Source organism: Phocoena sinus, chromosome 11 (genome assembly GCF_008692025.1).
Source record: "Phocoena sinus isolate mPhoSin1 chromosome 11, mPhoSin1.pri, whole genome shotgun sequence".
NCBI classification, from domain to species: Eukaryota; Metazoa; Chordata; class Mammalia; order Artiodactyla; family Phocoenidae; genus Phocoena; species Phocoena sinus.
Window position 1 is genome coordinate 44,900,747 of NC_045773.1, and position 20,747 is coordinate 44,921,493.

General features: G+C 39.6%; 1 protein-coding gene across 7 annotated transcripts in view; it reads right to left on the reverse strand.

Moving 5' to 3' along the window:
- Positions 1 to 20,747, reverse strand: part of ULK4 (unc-51 like kinase 4) — a 530,371-nt gene that overhangs the window by 354,798 nt on the left and 154,826 nt on the right. For all 7 annotated transcript variants that reach the window (XR_004352053.1, XR_004352054.1, XR_004352055.1 and 4 more), the window contains 2 exons: positions 11,885 to 11,936; positions 11,688 to 11,782 (listed from right to left, as the gene is read on the reverse strand). Coding sequence is in view for 4 of the 7 variants with exons in the window: in XM_032647445.1 (XP_032503336.1) it covers positions 11,688 to 11,782; positions 11,885 to 11,936 (147 nt within the window). In the remaining 3 variants the exon portion in view is untranslated. The remainder of the gene's footprint in view (positions 1 to 11,687; positions 11,783 to 11,884; positions 11,937 to 20,747) is intronic.

Here is a 20,747-nt window from a genome sequence, read left to right on the forward strand (position 1 = left end):
CGCCTGCCGATGCAGGGGACACGGGTTTGTGCCCCGGTCCGGGAAGATCCCGCATGCCACGGAGTGGCAGGGCCCGTGAGCCATGGCCGCTGAGCCTGTGCTCCGCAACGGGAGAGGCCACAACAGTGAGAGGCCCGCGTACCGCAAAAATAAATAAATACATAAAATAAAAACATCAAATCGAATCAAAAAGCATAAGAAGGGAAGAAAACCTAAAATTGAAAGCAAATTGAAAATAAATCAACTATATTTCAAATGAATATTATTCAATATGACCACACTGAAAGGGCAGACGGGGCACTAATCCAAGTATTGACTGTACACCCCAGCCTTGCTTGGGTGACATCTGGGAGGTCGGGGGAGGAGGAAATTCTGCAAACAAATCCTGATTTCATGAGGTTTGTTTTCGTACTGGTCTGGGTAAAGCAATCCTGCAACAATTTCAGACGTATTATAACATTAAGCAAATGAGGAAATGTGCTGATGTTGCTGGAAGCCAGAATTTTTACAAAGGAAGAAAGGACACAAAAATATGGAATGGGGCAAGGCAAGAAAGAACCATGTGGGGATGAACTGGATTTGAAGACACTGGTGTGAACTCATGATTTCAAAATATGTTTATGTGTGTGTACGTGTATATGTAAGTATGCATACAAGTGTGTCCTCTGTGTGTTCATACGTGTACTTACATGTATATATTTCCTAGCTCTGTTTCTTGGAAGGGTCTAGAAGCTAAGACATCCCAGGAGACAGGAGACATTTAGCGCCCTGATTGTGGTCTCTAAAGCCATTTCCCACGAAAGGGAACCAGGGCTCCTCAAAGAAATGACTGATTCTAGAGCCAGGTCAGGTTAGTTACAAACTGAGGCAAGAATATCTTGCTGTGACACAAAGTAAAAACTCACTCAAAAAATGAGAGGGTATGTCACAAGGACAGAGGAGCCAACTTGAAAGGCCAAATCTGATATAATTAGAGCACCAAAATAATTATAGTAATGAAGGCATCGAAAAAAATAGGAATTTGTGGTAGACAGAATGATGGTAGACAGAAAGATGTCCACACCCTTATCCCTGAAACCTGTTCATTTGTTACCTTACACAGCAAAAGGGATTTTGTAGATGTGATTAAGTTAAGGAACTTGAGGTGTTTATCCTGGATTATACAGGTGGGCCCAATGTAAAATCAAAGGTCCTTGACAAGAGGGCCAAAGTCAGAGAAGAAGGTGTGACAACAAAAGCAGAGGTGAGAGAGAGAGAGAGAGAGGGGAGAGAGAGATTTGAAGGTACTACACTGCCAGCTTCAAAGATGGAGGAAGGGGGTCACAAGCCAAGGAATGCAGGCAGCTCTTAGAAGCTGGAAAAGCCAAACAAACAAACAAACAAACAGATTTTCTCCTTAGATCCTCTAAAAGGAACACAGGTAGGCTGACATCTTGCTTGTAGCCCCAAAGACCCATTCTGTACTTCTGACCTACAGAATTCTAAAATAATAAATCTGTGTTTTTTTAAGCCACTAAATTTGTGGTAATTTGTTATAGCAGCTACAGGAAACTAATACAGAATACAAGTCCATGTCAATGATACATAGATATGCTAATTCATATCAGTTAACTTCATTTAAAAAATAGGCTTAATGAACATTTTGGTACATGACTCTCTTTGAATTTTGGTTTTCTCAGGGTATATGCCAAGTAGTGGGATTGCTGGGTCATATGGTAATTCTATTTGTAGTTTTTTAAGGAACCTCCATACTGTTCTCCACAGTGGCTGAACCAATTCACATTCCCACCAGCAGTGCAAGAGTGTCCCCTTTTCTCCACACCCTCTCCAGCATTTATTGTTTCTTGATTTTTTGATGATGGCCATTCTGACTGGTGTGAGATGATATCTCATTGTAGTTTTGATTTGCATTTCTCTAATGATTAATGATGTTGAGCATTCTTTCATGTGTTTGTTGGCATTCTGTATATCTTCTTTGGAGAAATGTCTATTTAGGTCTTCTGCCCATTTTTGGATGGGGTTGTTTGTTTTTTTGTTATTTGCAGCTCTATTTACAATAGCCAGGACATGGAAACAACCTAAGCGCCCATCATCGGATGAATGGATAAAGAAGATGTGGCACATATACACAATGGAATATTACTCAGCCTTAAAAAGAAATGAAATTGAGCTATTTGTAATGAGATGGATAGACCTAGAATCTGTCATACAGAGTGAAGTAAGTCAGAAAGACAAAGACAAATACCGTATGCTAACACATATATATGGAATTTAAGGGAAAAAAATGTCATGAAGAACCTAGGGGTAAGATAGGAATAAAGACGCAGACCTACTGGAGAACGGACTTAAGGATATGGGGAGGGGGAAGGGTGAGTTTTGACAGGGCGAGAGAGAGTCATGGACATATACACACTAACAAACGTAGTAAGGTAGATAGCTGGGGGGAAGCAGCCGCAAGGCACAGGGATATTAGCTCGGTGCTTTGTGACAGCCTGGAAGGGTGGGATGGGGAGAGTGGGAGGGAGGGAGACGCAAGAGGGAAGACATATGGGAACATATGTATATGTATAGCTGATTCACTTTGTTGTAAAGCAGAAACTAACACACCATTGTAAAGCAATTATACCCCAATAAAGATGTTTAAAAAAAAAAAAAAAAAAATAGGCTTAAAAAAATAGGCTTACATTAAGCTCTAAACACTTTATTAGAAAAAATTTTTCATATCTGTGTAAACTTTTTAATATAACACAAAGATGTACTAATCCTAAGTATATAACTTAGTTAACTTTCACAATATGAACACACTCATATTACTAGCACCCAGATTAAAAAAAAAAAAAAAAGGCACTTCGAGGACATTTTGGACAAAGCCCCCTTGTAAACCCTTAATTGCCCCAAGGGTATCCACTAACCTGACTTGTAACTGATTAGTTTTCTCTGTTTTTAAACTTAATGCAAATCGATCATGTTATTTCGTATTTGTTATCTTTGTCACAGATTAACTTTGTGAGATTTATCCATGTTCTTCAGTGTAACTACAGATCATTCATTTTCCTTGCTGCAAAGTATTCTATTGCATGACCAAATCATAGCTTACTTACCCATTAGATTGTTGATTGGCATTTGGATAGTTTCCCATCTGGGGCTATGAGCATCCTCTACGTGTATATGGGTGAACATATGCTTGCATTTCTATTGAATGTATATTTATAGGTGAAATTGCTGAGTCATAATGTATTTATGTTTACTTTCAGTAGCTACTACCAAACAGGTTTCCAAAGGAATTGTACCAATTTACATTCCCACTAGAAGTTTCTGAGAGTTCCATTTGCTCTACATCCTCACCAACTCTTGGTACTAACTCAAAACTTTAGTTTCATTCAAGTTAAACTACTCAATGTTTATTAGCCTCCAGCCTTCAGTTTAAAAACTTACAAAAGGGGCTTCCCTGGTGGCGCAGTGGTTGAGAGTCTGCCTGCCGATGCAGGGGACGCGGGTTCGTGCCCCGGTCCGGGAGGATCCCACGTGTGGAGCGGCTGGGCCGCTGAGCCTGCGCGTCTGGAGCCTGTGCTCCGCAATGGGAGAGGCCACAACAGTGAGAGGCCCGCATAACGCAAAAAAAAAAAAAAAAAAAAAACTTACAAAAGAACAGTAATCAAGACAGTATGGTACTGGCACAAAAACAGAAAGGTAGATCAGTGGAACAGGATAGAAAGCCCAGAGATAAACCCATGCACATATGGACACCTTATCTTTGATAAAGGAGGCAGGAATGTACAGTGGAGAAAGGACAGCCTCTTCAATAAATGGTGCTGGGAAAACTGGACAGGTACATGTAAAAGTATGAGATTAGATCACTCCCTAACACCATACACAAAAATAAGCTCAAAATGGATTAAAGACCTAAATGTAAGGCCAGAAACTATCAAACTCTTAGAAGAAAACATAGGAAGAACACTCTATGACATAAATCACAGCAAAATCCTTTCTGACCCACCTCCTAGAGTAATGGAAATAAAAACAAAAATAAACAAATGGGACCTAATGAAACTTCAAAGCTTTTGCACAGCAAAGGAAACCATAACCAAGACCAAAAGACAACCCTCAGAATGGGAGAAAACATTTGCAAATGAAGCAACTGACAAAGGATTAATCTCCAAAATTTACAAGCAGCTCATGCAGCTCAATAACAAAAAAACAAACAACCCCATCCAAAAATGGGCAGAAGACCTAAATAGACATTTCTCCAAAGAAGATATACAGAATGCCAACAAACACATGAAAGAATGCTCAACATCATTAATCATTAGAGAAATGCAAATCAAACTACAATGAGATATTCATCTCACACCAGTCAGAATGGCCATCATCAAAAAATCTAGAAACAATAAATGCTGGAGAGGGTGTGGAGAAAGGGGGACACTCTTGCACTGCTGGTGGGAATGTGAAATGGTTCAGCCACTATGGAGAACAGTATGGAGGTTCCTTAAAAAACTACAAATAGAATTACCATATGACCCAGAAATCCCACTACTGGGCATATACCCTGAGAAAACCAAAATTCAAAAAGAGTCATGTACCGGGCTTCCCTGGTGGCGCAGTGGTTGGGAGTCCGCCTGCCGATGCAGGGGACACAGGTTCGTGCCCCGGTCCGGGAAGATCCCACATGACGCGGAGCAGCTGGGCCCGTGAGCCATGGCCGCTGGGCCTGCGCGTCCGGAGCCTGTGCTCCGCGGCGGGAGAGGCCACAACAGTGAAAGGCCCGCGTACCGCAAAAAAAAAAAAAAAAAAAAAAAAGAGTCATGTACCAAAATGTTCATTGCAGCTCTATTTACAATAGCCCGGAGATGGAAACAACCTAAGCGCCCATCATCGGATGAATGGATAAAGAAGATGTGGCACATATACACAATGGAATATTACTCAGCCTTAAAAAGAAATGAAATTGAGCTATTTGTAATGAGATGGATAGACCTAGAGTCTGTCATACAGAGTGAAGTAAGTCAGAAAGAAAAAGACAAATACTGTATGCTAACACATATATATGGAATTTAAGGGGAAAAAATGTCATGAAGAACCTAGGGGTAAGACAGGAATAAAGACGCAGACCTACTGGAGAACGGACTTGAGGATATGGGGAGGGGGGAAGGGTGAGTTTTGACAGGGCGAGAGAGAGTCATGGACATATACACACTAACAAACGTAGTAAGGTAGATAGCTAGGGGGAAGCAGCCGCAAGGCACAGGGATATTAGCTCGGTGCATTGTGACAGCCTGGAAGGGTGGGATGGGGAGAGTGGGAGGGAGGGAGACGCAAGAGGGAAGACATATGGGAACATATGTATATGTATAGCTGATTCACTTTGTTATAAAGCAGAAACCAACACACCATTGTAAAGCAATTATACCCCAATAAAGATGTTTAAAAGAAAAAAAAAAAAAAGGACAGGCTTTTCATTAAAGAAGGTATTATGGCTTAGCTTAAAGCCATGGCTTAAGCTTTTATGGTTTTTAAAGTTTAAACAGATTATATTTTAGGCAACTTATGTATATTACTGTTAGAAATTTCTAATAAAGAATCTTTATTTTCCCCTTTGCTATGAATAACATTTTTTTTGAAACCACCATGAATGGGAACAAATTCTCTGTACAAACCAAATCATTATGGTATTTCTAACTGCTCTGCAAGCCACACTGATAATTTCCAACTACGAGGCACTAAATGATCTCAACTGTGGGAAAAAAATGTGAGTTAACTATCTTTGCTTGGCAAGAATTAAATGCATGGAACCACTTCCACATAACAAAGTACTGACCAGTACCCTTGAATATAGTTTGTGCTAACACTTCCAACAATGTGATACCCTTTGCAGTGCTGGATCTTCAATTTCACGTATTCCAGTCATGCTCAAGAAGAGGTAATTAGAGGATTTCCCATGAGTTACAGCATTAAAAAAATATTTTTTAGGAAGTCCATGAGTTACAATGATAGCTTTCCTATAGTAACACAGGCTGTCCTTGCAATGATTATTATGGTAGCACTTCATGATTAGAAAGTAAACTAATTAAATGTCTAATTAAATATAAGTATAGACATTTGTAAATACTGGATCTTAACAGATTATCCATGGGGTTACTGCTCATTAAGGAAAAGAATCAATAAGCAACACTCAGGCAAGTAGTATCTCAATGGAAGACTGAGAAATCATTGCTAAGAAAGTAACCATAACAAACAGGCTTTCTGGCAATAGTGGGTATGGTTATTTGGATTAATTCTCTCACTGAAAATTCACAATGAAAAATTGCCAGATAAAATATCAACCACCAAAACCTTAAAATATTTAAGACCTGAAAAGGCAGTGGGGGAGCCTTCCTACCAATTTCTGAATGAAAGCCTTAACTAGAGAGTTGAGTAGAACATATGAGCATGGAACTGATAGTGCTCTGGAGGCATTTACCAATACCACAAACACAAGGCTCCAATGGAGGCCAGTGGGACCAGAGAGACGGGGTCTGAGCTCACGTCTGCCCAGCGTGCGGAGTTTTGGGAGTCTTCTACACAGAGCTGGGCACTTTGGGGCGGGTGTGGGGATGATACCCTCAGAGTTAGGAAAACCAGATCTAGTCACCAACCCCTCCACATAAATTCACACTCCTGGGAACTGCTGAGAAGGCTGCTCTGAGAAGTTATGCTCTCAGACCTACGGTCTCAGGAATTTTCACACTGGGTACAAATGACCGTGGTCTGAGGTCATTTGTGACAGGGCCCCAACAAACGTGAAGCCTCTTGGAGGAGGGAACATCCCACACTAGGCTTGAGGGAATGCCCACAAACAGATTTCAAGTCCCATGACCAACACGCAGTAAACGTTAACATGGTGTGCAAGAAAACAAGACGAAGTGGGTGTGAGCAAGATATAACAGACACCACATCACAGTCTTCTGACACTGAAATTATGAGACAGTGTAAAATAACTACATCTAACAAACGTGAATAAACAAAGCACAAACTGGGAAGTAACTATAAGGAAGAGGAAATTATAACAAGCAATACAGTAGATTGAATAAAACAGACAAGCAGAATTTCTAGTGACAACATAACTTCTACACATGAAAAGCAACCAAAATTTAAAACACTGTGGATGTATGTGGCCCCAGACTGAACACAGAAACAGAGCAAAATTAACCAGAATGTAACACTGAGAGAGAAAAAGGTGAAATATACAGAAAGACAGTAAGAAGTATAGAAAATACAGTGAGAAAGTTTAATATACACGGGATCTGAGCTGCTAACAGGAGACAGAGCAGGGGAGAGAGAAGATAAGCAGAGATGAGGGTTGAGAACTTTGCAAAGTTGAAGAAAAAGGGACAATCCGCAGATTCAAAAAGTACACAGAATCCTCAGCAGAATAAACAAAAGAAGTTCATATTAGTTACGACACAGTGAGTCTATAGAAACCAAAGGCCCTCCCCCCTCCACCCCAAAAAAGTCTTAGAGGAAACAAGGAACAGAGAGACAGATTATCTTCACAGGAAAAACCAACTATCAGTGAACTTCTGAATAGCAACAACCCAGAACGTAAGACAATGAAATAGTATCTTCACAGTACTAAACAACAACAAAAGTAACTGCAACCTAGAATTCAACCAGTCAGAAAAAAAAATCTCCCTCAAGAAACAATGACTTTGGGACTTCCCTGGTGGTCCAGTGGTTAAGACTCCGTGCTCCCAATACAGGGGGCCTGGGTTCAATCCAGTGTCAGGGAACTAGGTCCTGCATGCTGCAACTAAAAGGTCCCGTATGGCCGCAACTAAGACCCGACGCAGCCAAATAAAATAAATAAATATTGGGGGGAAAAAAAAGAAACAATGACTTTATCAGACAAAGAGTTTGCCACCAGCTCACCCAAAGCTAAGGAAAACTGTGAAGGATGAATGTCAGTCCAAAAATAAGTGAACCCAGATGGAAGGGACTGAGAAAGTAAGAAAGAAAGAAAAGCAAGAAAAGTAGTAAATATGGGGGCAAAGGCAAATGACCATATTATAGTAGTAATAATGAGTATTCTTTTATCATTTCATAACAAAAGGGAGTTAAAAAAGAGAGAGAAACAAGACAGACTTTAAAATATCAAAAAAATATATATATATATCAGGTAAAAGTTACATATATATCATGAGAGGACTAAATGGAGTTGAGTAGGCTACGGGCCTGTACTTTACTTAAAGAAAAAGATCATTTCTTTTTTAAGTTCAACTTTTGCTACCAACCTTACATAGAGAAAAAAAAATGCAGAAAAAAGTTAGCCAATAGAAAAGAAAGATAAGAAAGTAGAAGTGGGAAAAGAGAAATATGTATGACAAAGCTTGAAAGAAGATGGTGGAATGAATCTAAATATACTAACAATTACAGTAAATGTAAATGGAGTGTATGTTCCAGGGAAAAGTCAAATTAGACTTTTTTAATACTATATGATATTTACTTGACACAGATCTACACATAAGGACAGAGAGATGTTGAAAGGAAAGAATGAGAGAAGATGTATCAGGAAGCAAGCAGGTATGATTATATTAAGCTGGGATGAAACAGATCTTAGACAAAAACATTACTAGAAAATAAAGGTCACTTCACAATGAGAAAAAGGTCAATTTCATAAAAATGGCATAATAATTTTAAATTTGCATGCACCTAATAATATGGCTTCAAAATATATAAAACAAAAACTACAGAACTACACAAGAATAAACAAGTTCATAATAGCCTTAAAGGAGATTTAGAAACACTTCTCTTAGTAACTTCTAGGACAAACAGATAAAAATTAATAAAGATAGAAAAGATTTGAACAAGATAACTAATAAATTTAACCTAACAGACACATAACTGAATACTACACCTAAGAATTGCAAAATACCTATTCTTTCCAAACACATACAGAACATCTACCAAAAAATTTTGTAATGGACTATGAAGCAAGTCTTAATAAATTTCAATAGACTGAAATTAGAATATTTCTCTAACCTCAATGCAATTAAGTCAGAAATCAATTATTAAAAAAACTAAAAAGTGCCCATATGTTTGAAAATTTATTTATCTTAATAACCATGAATGAAAGCAAATATTTTAACCTGAATGATACCAAAAATGCTACCATACCAACACTTGTGGAATGCAGCTAAAGCAGTATTTAGGAGGGAGACACGATCTTCAACGCATATGTCAGAAGAGAAGAAATATTTTTAAAAATCAACTATTTATCTCAAAAAGTTAGAAAAAGAATGCAGAATAAATCCAAAGATAGGAGAAAGGAAGCAAACAGAATGGAAATTAACAAAATTAAAACAAAATTAAGCAAACAGAACAGAAATTAATAAAATAGAAAAGAAACATATAGTATGTAGGAGATTAGCAAAACCGAACACTGGCTGGCTCTTTGATAAAGTTAGTTAAAACTAAGAAACCTCTAGTTAGATTGTTAAAGAAAAGAAAAAGAAGGAATAACAGTAAATAGCAAATATTTTTAAAGGATATATTATTAAATTACACAAACACTAAGAAAAATTGGCAAGAAAATACTATGAACTTCTTTACGCCAATAAATTTGAAAAACTACACAAGAAAACCAAAATCTTAGAAAGACGTGGACAAGCACGTCATAAAAGATTATTCCCAAATGGCCAGTAAACATGTGAAAAACCACTCAGCCTCATAAGTAGTCTTGACTATACAATTTAAAACTATGGTGAAACATCACTATACACCCATTCATTTAAAAGGCTGAAATAACAAGAATTGGGAAGAACGAGGACATGAGGTCCTGCAGTGCTGGTGTGCAAGTAAACTGGCACCACCTCTCTGGAAAACACAATGTCACTTTCTAGACAAACTGAGTTTGCATATTTCCTATAACCACTAATTCCGTTCCTATGTATGTACCCCAGAAATAATGCATGCTTATGTGGAGCAAAATACATAAACAAGAAAATCTATAGCAGTATTGTTTGTAAGTGCCAAATACTAGACATGGCCTAATGTCTATCAAGGATAAATAAGTAAACTGTGATATTTCATATACTCAGGTTTCTATAATGGGACACTATACACTCATGAAGAATAAAAGCACAAAGATACTTAACAACATGGATGTTACAAACACTGAGCAAAAAAACCCAAGTCACAAATGCATACATACGGTATTGAAACAAACAGCAAAAGCAGGCAAAACCAGCCTACATTGTTTAAGAATGCAGGCACAGGCCCACAAAGGAACGCACGGGCATGATTACTATGACAGTCAGGATAGTGGTCCCCTCTCCAGGGAGGAAAGGATTTGTGACTGAGGGGACTTCGGGGCTCAGAATGGTAACATTGTGTTTTGTTTTTTCTTTTTTAACTGGGTGGTGATTTCTTGAGCACTTTGCTTTACAACTAGTCATCAAACTACACACACTTTAATACACTTTTCTGTATTTTATATTTTATAATAAAATATACTGAAAAGAGAACAACCATAAAGAGCTGGTAGACATTTCCTAGCCTCAAAAAATAATTATCCCGGGCTTCCCTGGTGGCGCAGTGGTTGAGAGTCCACCTGCCAATGCAGGGGACACGGGTTCATGCCCCGGTCCGGGAAGATCCCACGTGCCGCGGAGCGGCTGGGCCCGTGAGCCATGGCCGCTGAGCCTGCGCATCCGGAGCCTGTGCTTTGCAACAGAAGAGGCCACAACAGTGAGAGGCCCGCGTACCGCAAAAAAATAATAATTATTATTATTATTATAATTATCCCCTCTCTCTTGAGAATGTATCATTAAAGTCCTAAGCTGCCATGCAAGAAGTCGGGCCACCCTGAATTCTCCCTGCTGGAGACACCCACAGAGATGGAGAGAGAGATGCCTGCAGAGTTCCAGCTGGAGGCAGACATGTGAGGGAGTGACCTTCAGATGATTCCAGCCCCAGGCACCACTGACTGGAACCTCTTGAAAGACCCTGACTGAGAACTGCCTTGCTGACCTAAGTCAACCCCTAGAACCAGGAGAATACGAAAATGATTGCTGTGGTCCTCGTCTGACCTGGCTCCTCTTCTTGAAGGCTTTCTGCTGATGAGAACGTAGTCACAAACCTTTCCTCCCTCCTCTAAAGTCGTCACTCAGCTCACCTAAGGCTCACCCTAAGGCACAGGTTCTCAAATGGGGGCAATTTCACTGCCCAGAAGACATCTAGCAATGTGTAGAGACCCTTTTGGTTGTTGCGGCCGAGGGGGGCTGGACTGGGTGCTACCCTCATCTACTATGTATAGGCCAGGGATGCTGGTAAACAGCCTACAATGCCCAGGACGTGCCCCAAAGCAAGGAACTGTCCATCGCCAAATGCCCATAGCCCAAGGTTGAGAAACTCTGTTCTAAGAGTCTTCGCTGTTGGTTACAACCAATAATCAGGCAAGGAGTAAGAAGTAGCACACTGGGGGTAAGGCGTGGACCAGAAGGGAAAGAAAATAATGAGCAAAGAACCACCAAAAACAAGTCAACAAGGAAGGAAGGGATTTCTTATGTTCATCCTGTCAAGGGGCAACTTTTCTCAATGGTTATTTCATGTGAGGAACATATATGAACCAAGCACATGTAAACTAGTCTCTTTATATACGGAATTACCAAGTAAACAAAGAAGTATCTTTCTCCAAAGTCACCAGAACTGACCGTAGAGCAATAGTCTTTCAATAAAACAGGATACTGTATCACTGCTTCAAAAGTCGACAGGGTGATCTTGATAAATTCTTCTGATGCCATCAGTCCTAGAAATACAGTTAATTATTATAGATGTTTATTTATATGTCCAAAATCATAATATCAGAATACCTCAAGTATACATGTAAAATGTCCCATGGTCTACTCACCTATGGCTCCATCTATGTTAGTTTCTCCTGAGTCTACTGATTTAATATGACTCTGTAAAAAATAAAAACGTTAATAAATAGAGATTTTAAAATAGCTCTGATATAAGAATCATGCACAGAAAAAACTGAATATATGATCCTATAGATGTTCACCATGATGAACTCCAGGCAGTAGGAATCAAGGGATTTTTATCTTCGCATTATATTTTTCTACAGTTTCTAAATTTCATGGGATAAGTAGGCATTAATTTCTTTACCCAGAAGCGGAAAGATAATATTTTTACAAAGTCTCTTGATGGAGTTAACACACAAAAGTCATTAGAAATTTTTTTTAAAACTTGGATAATTCTACACTACACATGAATGGTAACTGCAAATAAATAATATTTATAAGAGGGTCCTTAAAAAAAACAGTAACATTTTGCCCAAAACTCTATCTATCATTCTTAATGAAAAAACTCGTGGAAGGCATTAAGTACTATATACATATTATGAACACTATAATCATAGCTTTGAAACATGATCATATGAATAGTATATATACACTATAAACTATAATCATTTTTAAATATACAAATCACTACCAGTGTGACGAAATGTTAAAATAAAATCAATAGCAATATAAGCACAGAAAGGTCAACCTGGTAAAGTGAGGATAATCCAGTTGACACATAAACCATTTCCAACATGCCAAACTTACTCACGCAGTACATTGGGACATTAGTGAGGATGGCACTGAATCAGGAGCAACAGTCATCTCAAAGGGAGGTCAAGCTTTAGCTACCCTGAGCATCAGTACTGCATCAAGATGCAGCAGTTAAAGGCCTGTCTTCAAAATTCACCACTGTTCTGAGACCCTCCTACATACTTTGTACCCCGAACCCAACTCCCTTAACTGTGCCCCACACACCATGCCCATGCCTCCCTGTGAGATGACCCCCAACAATGTTTCAGAGGCAGGCCTGAGCAGCTCAGCTGTGAACAACCTGGGGTGAACCTCCCAGACCCCAAGTGAGTGCTCCGAACAGACGGGGTGCTCTGTGAACATGATGTGAATGAAACCATCACTGCCCCGGCTAATAACAGGCGGAGCACCTGTGCTGGTGATGCACGGAGACACTGCAACTGAGTGCCTGCCCCTAGCTCACAAAATAATACATACATCATATTTTAGATATGATAACAAATAGCAAATAAAATATAAGATAGTCTTGGAATAAAAAATAATAATTATGTCAGCAATTAGCCTGGAGTGGAAAATATCAATAGATCTTATTATAATCCAATGATTTTCTTAAAATTTTTGGTAAATATAAAAGACTATAGAGTGTCCTTGTCCCCATGGGAAACCACAGCCACCCCCCTACTTCTGCAGGAGACCCTCCAACACTAGTAGCATGTGGGATCTTAGTTCCCAGACCAGGGATCGAACCTGCAGCGCCTGTATTGGAAGCGCAGAGTCTTAATCACTGGACTGTCAAGAACATGAGATTTTTTCCCAATCTTTAATGTGAGAACTACGTGGAGCTTCTGGAGGTAAAACCCACAAAGTGTCCCCTACCTTAGACTGAGCCCCCAGGAGTTTTCAACTCTCAAGCTAGTTCATGCTGACTCTCCAATAATTCATCACAATCACTAAAGTGTTCCTACCAGTTTATTATGAAACACACAATCAGGAAATATATCAGTTTGTTTCCTTTAAAAAACGAGCTAGAGATAGCCTCATCCACCAGAGGGCAGACAGCAGAAACAAGAAGAACGACAATCCTGCAGCCTGTGGAACGAAAACCACATTCACAGGAAGACAGACAGGATGAAAAGGCAGAGGGCTATGTACCAGATGAAGGAACAAGATAAAACCCCAGAAAAGCAACTAAATGAAGTGGAGATGGGCAACCTTCCAGAAAAAGAATTCAGAATAAAGATAGTGAAGATGATCCAGGACCTCAGAAAAAGACAAGATGCAAGAAATGTTTAACAAAGACCTAGAAGAATTAAAGAACAAACAAACAGAGATGAACAATACAATAACTGAAATGAAAACTACACTAGAAGGAATCAGTAGCAGAATAACTGAAGCAGAAGAACGGATAAGTGACCTGGAAGACAGAATGGTGGAATTCACTGCTGTGGAACAGAATAAAGAAAAAAGAATGAAAGAAATGAAGACAGCCTAAGATAAGAGACCTCTGGGGACAACATTAAACACAACAACACTCGCATCATAGGGGTCCCAGAAGGAGAAGAAAAAGAGAAAGGGCCCGAGGAAATACTTGAAGAGATTATAGTCCGAAAACTTCCCTAACATGGGAAAGGAAATAGCCACCCAAGTCCAGGGAGCACACAAAGTCCAATACAGGATAAACCCAAGGAGAAACACCCAAGACACATAGTAATCAAACTGGCAAAATTAAAGATAAAGAAAAATTACTGAAAGCAGCAAGGGAAAAATGACAAATAACATACAAGGGAACTCCCATAAGGTTAACAGCTGATTTCTCAGCAGAAACTCTACAAGCCAGAAGGGAGTGGCATGATATACTTAAAGTGATGAAAGGGAAGAACCTACAACCAAGATAACTCCACTCAGCAAGGATCTTATTCAGATTTGATGGAGAAATCAAAAGCTTTACAGACAAGCAAAAGCTAAGAGAATTAAGAAACACCAAACCAGCTCTACAACAAGTGCTAAAGGAACTTCTCTAAGTGGGAAACACAAGAGAAGAAAAGGACCTACAAAAACAAACCCCAGGGCTTCTCTGGTGGCTTAGTGGTTGAGAGTCCGCCTGCCGATGCAGGGGACACGGGTTCGTGACCCGGTCTGGGAAGATCCCACATGCCGTGGAGCAGCTAGGTCCGTGAGCCATGGCCGCTGAGCCTGCGCGTCCAGAACCTGTGCTCCGCAACGGGAGAGGCCACAACAGTGAGAGGCCCGCGTACCACAAAACAAAAACAAACCCCAAACAATTAAGAAGATGGTCACAGGAACATACATATCAATAATTACCTTAAACGTCAATGGATTAAATGTTCCAACCAAAAGACACAGACTCACTGAATGGATAAAAAAATCAAGACCCATATATATGCTGGCTAGAAGAAACCTTCTTCAGACCTAGGGACACATACAGACTGAGAGTGAGGGGATGGAAAAAGATATTCCAAGCAAATGGAAATCAAAAGAAAGCTGCAGTAGCAATGCTCATATCAGATAAAATAGACCTTAAAATAAAGACTGTTACGAGACAAGGAAGGACACTACATAATGATCAAGGGATCAATCCAAGAAGAAGATATAACAATTATAAATATATATGCACCCAACATAGGAGCACCTCAATACATAAGGCAACTGATAACAGCTATAAAAGATGAAATCGAGAGTAATCTCCAAAATATATAAACAGCTCATGGCAGCTCAATATTAAAGAAACAAACACCCAATCCAAAAATGTGCAGAAGACCTAAATAGACATTTCTCCAAAGAAGACACACAGATGGCCAAGAAGCACATGAAAAGCTGCTCAACATCACGAATTATTAGAGAAATGCAAATCAACACTACAATGAGGTATCACCTCACACCAGTGAGAATGGGCATCACCAGAAAATCTACAAACAACAAATGCTGGAGAGGGTGTGGAGAAAAGGAACCCTCTTGTACTGCTGGTTGGAATGTAAATTGATACAGCCACTATGGAGAACAGTATGGAGGTTCCTTAAAATACTGAAAATAGAACTACCATACGACCCAGCAATCCCACTACTGGGCATGTACGCTGAGAAAACCATAATTCAAAAAGACTCATGTACCACAATGTTCATTGCAGCACTATTTACAATAGCCAGGACATGGAAGCAACCTAAGTGTCCATCGACAGGTGAATGGATAAAGAAGATGTGACACATTATATACAATGGAATATTACTCAGCCATAAAAAGGAATGAAATTGGGTCATTTGTTGAGACATGGATGGATCCAGAGACTGTCATACAGAGTGAAGTAAGTCAGAAACAGAAAAACAAATATCGTATATTAACGCATATATGTGGAACCTAGAAAAATGGTACAGATGAACCAGTTTGCAGGGCAGAAATTGAGACACAGATGTAGAGAACAAACATATGGACACCAAGGGGGGAAAGCAGTGGCGGGTGGGGTGGTGGTGTGATGAATTGGGAGATTAGGATTGATATGTATACACTGATATGGATAAAATGGATGACTAACAAGAAACTGCTGTATAAAAAAATAAAATAAAATTCAAAAAACAAGACTATATATAACATACACAAAAGAAGATATACAGATAGGTTTTATGTTATAAAGAATAAAGACTCTTAAACCTACCATTCGAGTTAAGAACTAAGATATTCCCAATTCTTTGCATGAGCTTCCCACATCCCACCTGCCTGTCATTCCTCCAGAGATAACCACTGCCATGAATTTATCATTTCCTCAGCATTTCTTAATAGTTTTACCACATATACATATGTCTCTAAATACTATTTTTGTTTCAGTATTTTTAAACTTTACTGAAATGATATCAAACTGTATACAGTTCATACAGATGGGACAGTATGTAGCCATTAAAATGTGAAAAAAGGGCTTCCCTGGTGGCGCAGTGGTTGAGAGTCTGCCTGCCGATGCAGGGGACACGGGTTCATGCCCCGGTCCGGGAAGATCCCACATGCCGTGGAGCAGCTGGGCCCGTGAGCCATGGCCGCTGAGCCTGTGCGTCCGGAGCCTGTGCTCCGCAACGGGAGAGGCCACAACAGTGAGACGTCCACGTACCGCAAAAAAAAAAAAAAAAAAAGTGAAGAAAACTTTAAGATACGGGAAAATAGTTATGATACAATGTTAAATGGAAAAAAGAATACAAATCTATATATACTCAACATAGTTTCAACCACATGTATTGGTATAAGTCGTATACATATCTTATATATACATACGTAGATTTCTACACACAAATGCATATACATGAATTGAAAACACTAAGTAAACAACAATATGTTAACAATGGTTGTTAACGACTGATAGTTATAGGTGATATTTTTCTTCCAATATCGCTATAATTTTCTACATTTTCTTTAATAAGCATATGTCTTATAAATGCTTGAATTCTCTTTTTCAGTCTATAACTAAAACAAAAAAGACTAACAACGAAATAACATAATAAATAATAAAAAGAGGCACTGTAAGCTTTTCGTAATAATTTGGCTGAAATAATTTCATAAAATTTCAACATGGGCACATAACTCTGGCTGAATAAATATGGATTTGATGTTGAAAAGAGTTCATAAAAAGATGTCTTTTGACTTCAATAAGTCTACTTAAATGTCAATAGCTTACTTAAGTAAAGAAAGAAGAGGGAGAACAGTGTTTATAGTATGATCTTTCTATATGATTTTTTAAAGAATATATAGATAATATACAAACATAGATGTGAACAAAAATTTTCGAGGAAGAAGTCACAGGAACCACTCGCAGAGGCTCCCTTTGGGGAGGACTACTGGCCCACTTTCACTATTCATTTTCTGCTTTTCTGCACTGTTGGAATTTTCTAGCTATGCACATGCATTAATTTTTTTTCTGTTTTAACAGCGACAAGGGTTTTCTAGATGGTGAAACTACAGGGTTCTTTCAATTTATTTTCTTCCTTATACCTCCCCAGTTTAATTTTAAAAAAATCCCTACTGAATGTTTCAATGATTTACCAATTTAAATCTCTTTGGATCTATTCTTTCTTCTTCATTCTCAGTGTAATAGGAATTAATCAGGTGAGAGTGAGGACAGGGCAGGGAGGCATTGCAGATTCAAGGAGAGGAGGGAACGTATGAAGAGTCATCTAGGTGAGCGTGAAGGTGTATAAATTAGGAAAAGGAACTAGATGTCCCAGTCTGCAGAGAGGGCTTGTTTGAGATGAGCAGTCATGAATTTAAAGTGAGACCAGCTATTTTCGTCATGTTTTCCTCTAGCCATATTTAGTCACTCAAAGCAGGGGTGCCGTAGGTAGAGAATTAAACTGAACGAGGACTTGGGTTTGCCAGAGGAGGACAATGGAGGAAGAGACAGGAGAGGGATTACGGGTGTGTGTGGCAGTGATAGGGGTTGAACCAGGGACTCTAAGGGGAGTAAAGAGAAAAGTCACCGGGCCCAGGGAGGGCAGGATGGTGAGTGCAAAGTGGTAAAAGGCCAATTTAAGTCTCAGAGGAATTAAACGGCTGTTGGAGATGGGGAGCAGGGCTAGAGAGCTGAAAATTAGGTGTGGGAGCCAGAGAGCAGTGACGCTGAATATAAGGCCATGGGCGGAGGGAACTGAGGGAAGGAAAGACAAGCTCATGGGGAGAGAGGTGGTTGAGGAGCTGAGAGGCTGAGGTGTTGGAAGGATCCTCCCTAGGGATACCCGATTCTCTAAGAACGACAGTGAGCCCAGTGCTAAAAGACTCTGAGTGAGAAGCAATGACCCAGAAAAATCTGTAGGTGACCACAGTACATGGGGCATCTTCTAAGGGTGTGAGCTTCAAAGCTGGGAGTTTAGCAGGGGAACAAATAGGATGGGCACTTACTGTGGGGCAAAAAAATGGCCCTATCTAGAGAGAAAAAGGGAAAGCTGTGCGTCCAGGGCAGACCAGTGCCCTGCATTACTATTCAGTACTTCAGAGAAGCTGAGAATAAGCTCTCAAAGCAAGGTGGGTATATCAATTCGGGGTCTGTATTAAAAAAAAAAAAAAGAAAGGAAGAAAAGAAAAGAAAAAAGGAAAAAAAAGGAAAAAACCTTACAACAAGAACATTCGTGTGGCAATAAGTATATAGTCAACAGAAACTAACACACCATTGTAAAGCAATTATACTCCAATAAAGATGTTTAAAAAAATTATTATATAGTATATTTTTTAAAAATACAAGAGTACACTCTCTCTGCTTTATCTGGTACAAGTGAAGTCACAATCTATCAACAAAACAACATTCACTTAAAATAAAAATCTGCAGGGAATTCCCCGGCAGTCCAGTGGTTAGGACTCAGAGCTTCCACTGCAGGGGGCACGGGTTCAATCCCTGGTCAGTGAACTAAGAGCCCACAAGCTGCACAGTACAGCCAAAACAATGAAATTAAATAAATAAATAAATAAAAATCTGTAGAGGGCAGGAGTATGTCTTTTAATAATCATCCCAATGCCCAGGATGAGTGAAGATTTATCAATGACAGAGATTGTAATTATATTCTTATGTGAAAAATCACAATAATTTTATCATTTCTTTCATTTGAAAATTTGAATTTTGATGTCTTTTTGTAGAAAACTATAACCACCACACAACCACTGTACTTTTATCAACTGATGAGGCCAGAACTTAAGAACAAAGTCCTCTTCTTCAGCTCATTAATCAAGAGCACTTTCAGAAGGACACAAGAAACACAGTGAACATAAGGATAATACACATCATGAGTTCTCAAACAGATTTCCTTCCTGTCATTACTTCCTGTTTCTCAGCCCAATTCAACGAGGCTCGAAAGAACTATGGTGAAATTAACCGCAGAACTTCCTCATAGCACTTCCCTAGATGTTTCCCTGCTAAAAGTATCCCTAGGTACTTTTTTTTTTTTTTAACTGGAGAGGGAGGCAGATACAATGGCACGTTGCTTCTGCCAATAAGAAGTGAAAATAGAAATTATCAGCTATGTATTCTCTTTGGCCTGGACCCTTTGAAAGCTTAATAATGGTTTTAAAAGTGCCCTGTTAATTGCTTCCAAACACTTGCCTCTTTAAAACATAATGGAGACCAAAACTTCATTTTACTTGGGGAAGAAGTGTTTACAAAAGTTAATTCCTCTACTCATACCTCCAAGAAGTACCGTGACTTTTTCTACCAAAAAGATAAAAGATGTCTATAGGTTAACAGGCAAACCATGCCTGGTGCCAGTAGGAAAACTGAAGCCAATGGGAAACACAATTCCAATGCCCCCTCCGGCCTGTGCCGTCAGGAGCCTTCTAATGAGGGGAGATCATACCACCTGAGGCAGGCCAGCAGTTCCTGGAGAGCTCCTTCAGCAGAAGTCCAAGTATACAGCTACTAAAGGTGGACCAAGCTTGGATACCTCAAATTAAGGTGTATTTTTTAAATATAAAAGGACAACAGGCCTGCCATAATACAGTAGCTACTCAACCAGACACATTCTGAGAACACTAAAACTATAATTTACCTCCAGGTAGAACAACAGGGCTTTCACAACACCGTGCTAAGTGTATACAACATGAATGGTCTGGTCCCCCAGGCCACCAGGACGGGAGAAGCACTGTGCTCTGGCCAGCTCCACAAAGCCATTCTGCACACTGGCCTACAAACATTTGTAACTGTGCAACCTCCCCACCACCACCCCCCGAGAAAAAACAAACCCAAAACCTCTCAAACAACTTCAGGAAAGCCTTGCCTATGCAAAATGTAAAGTAATTCTTTCAAAGCAGAAACTCAAGAGGCTTTACCGTGCAAATGAACACCATGAACTTCTAAGGGGCTGTAGGCTGCCGGGAGTTGCTATGCCTCCGGCACCAGAGGGGCACTGTGACTTCAACAGTATTTGTGGCATCTTCTGAGTAGACTGTGAATCAACTCACAGAAGCAACATCTAACTCTCAACGGTTCATCATAACGTACACTAGAGCTGGGTGGGTAACTAAATCCAGGTCCTTGATTTTAGCCAATACTATTCTCCCTGGACTAGTGTCTGATCAGTGCCATCAACACCGAGTAAAGAAAGATGAACACACAGCTAAGGCCAAATAACAGATGAGGTAAGAAAAATAACAAAAGATTTCTGGGACTGGCCATGACTCAAACCAGGAAAATGGTCCAAAGAG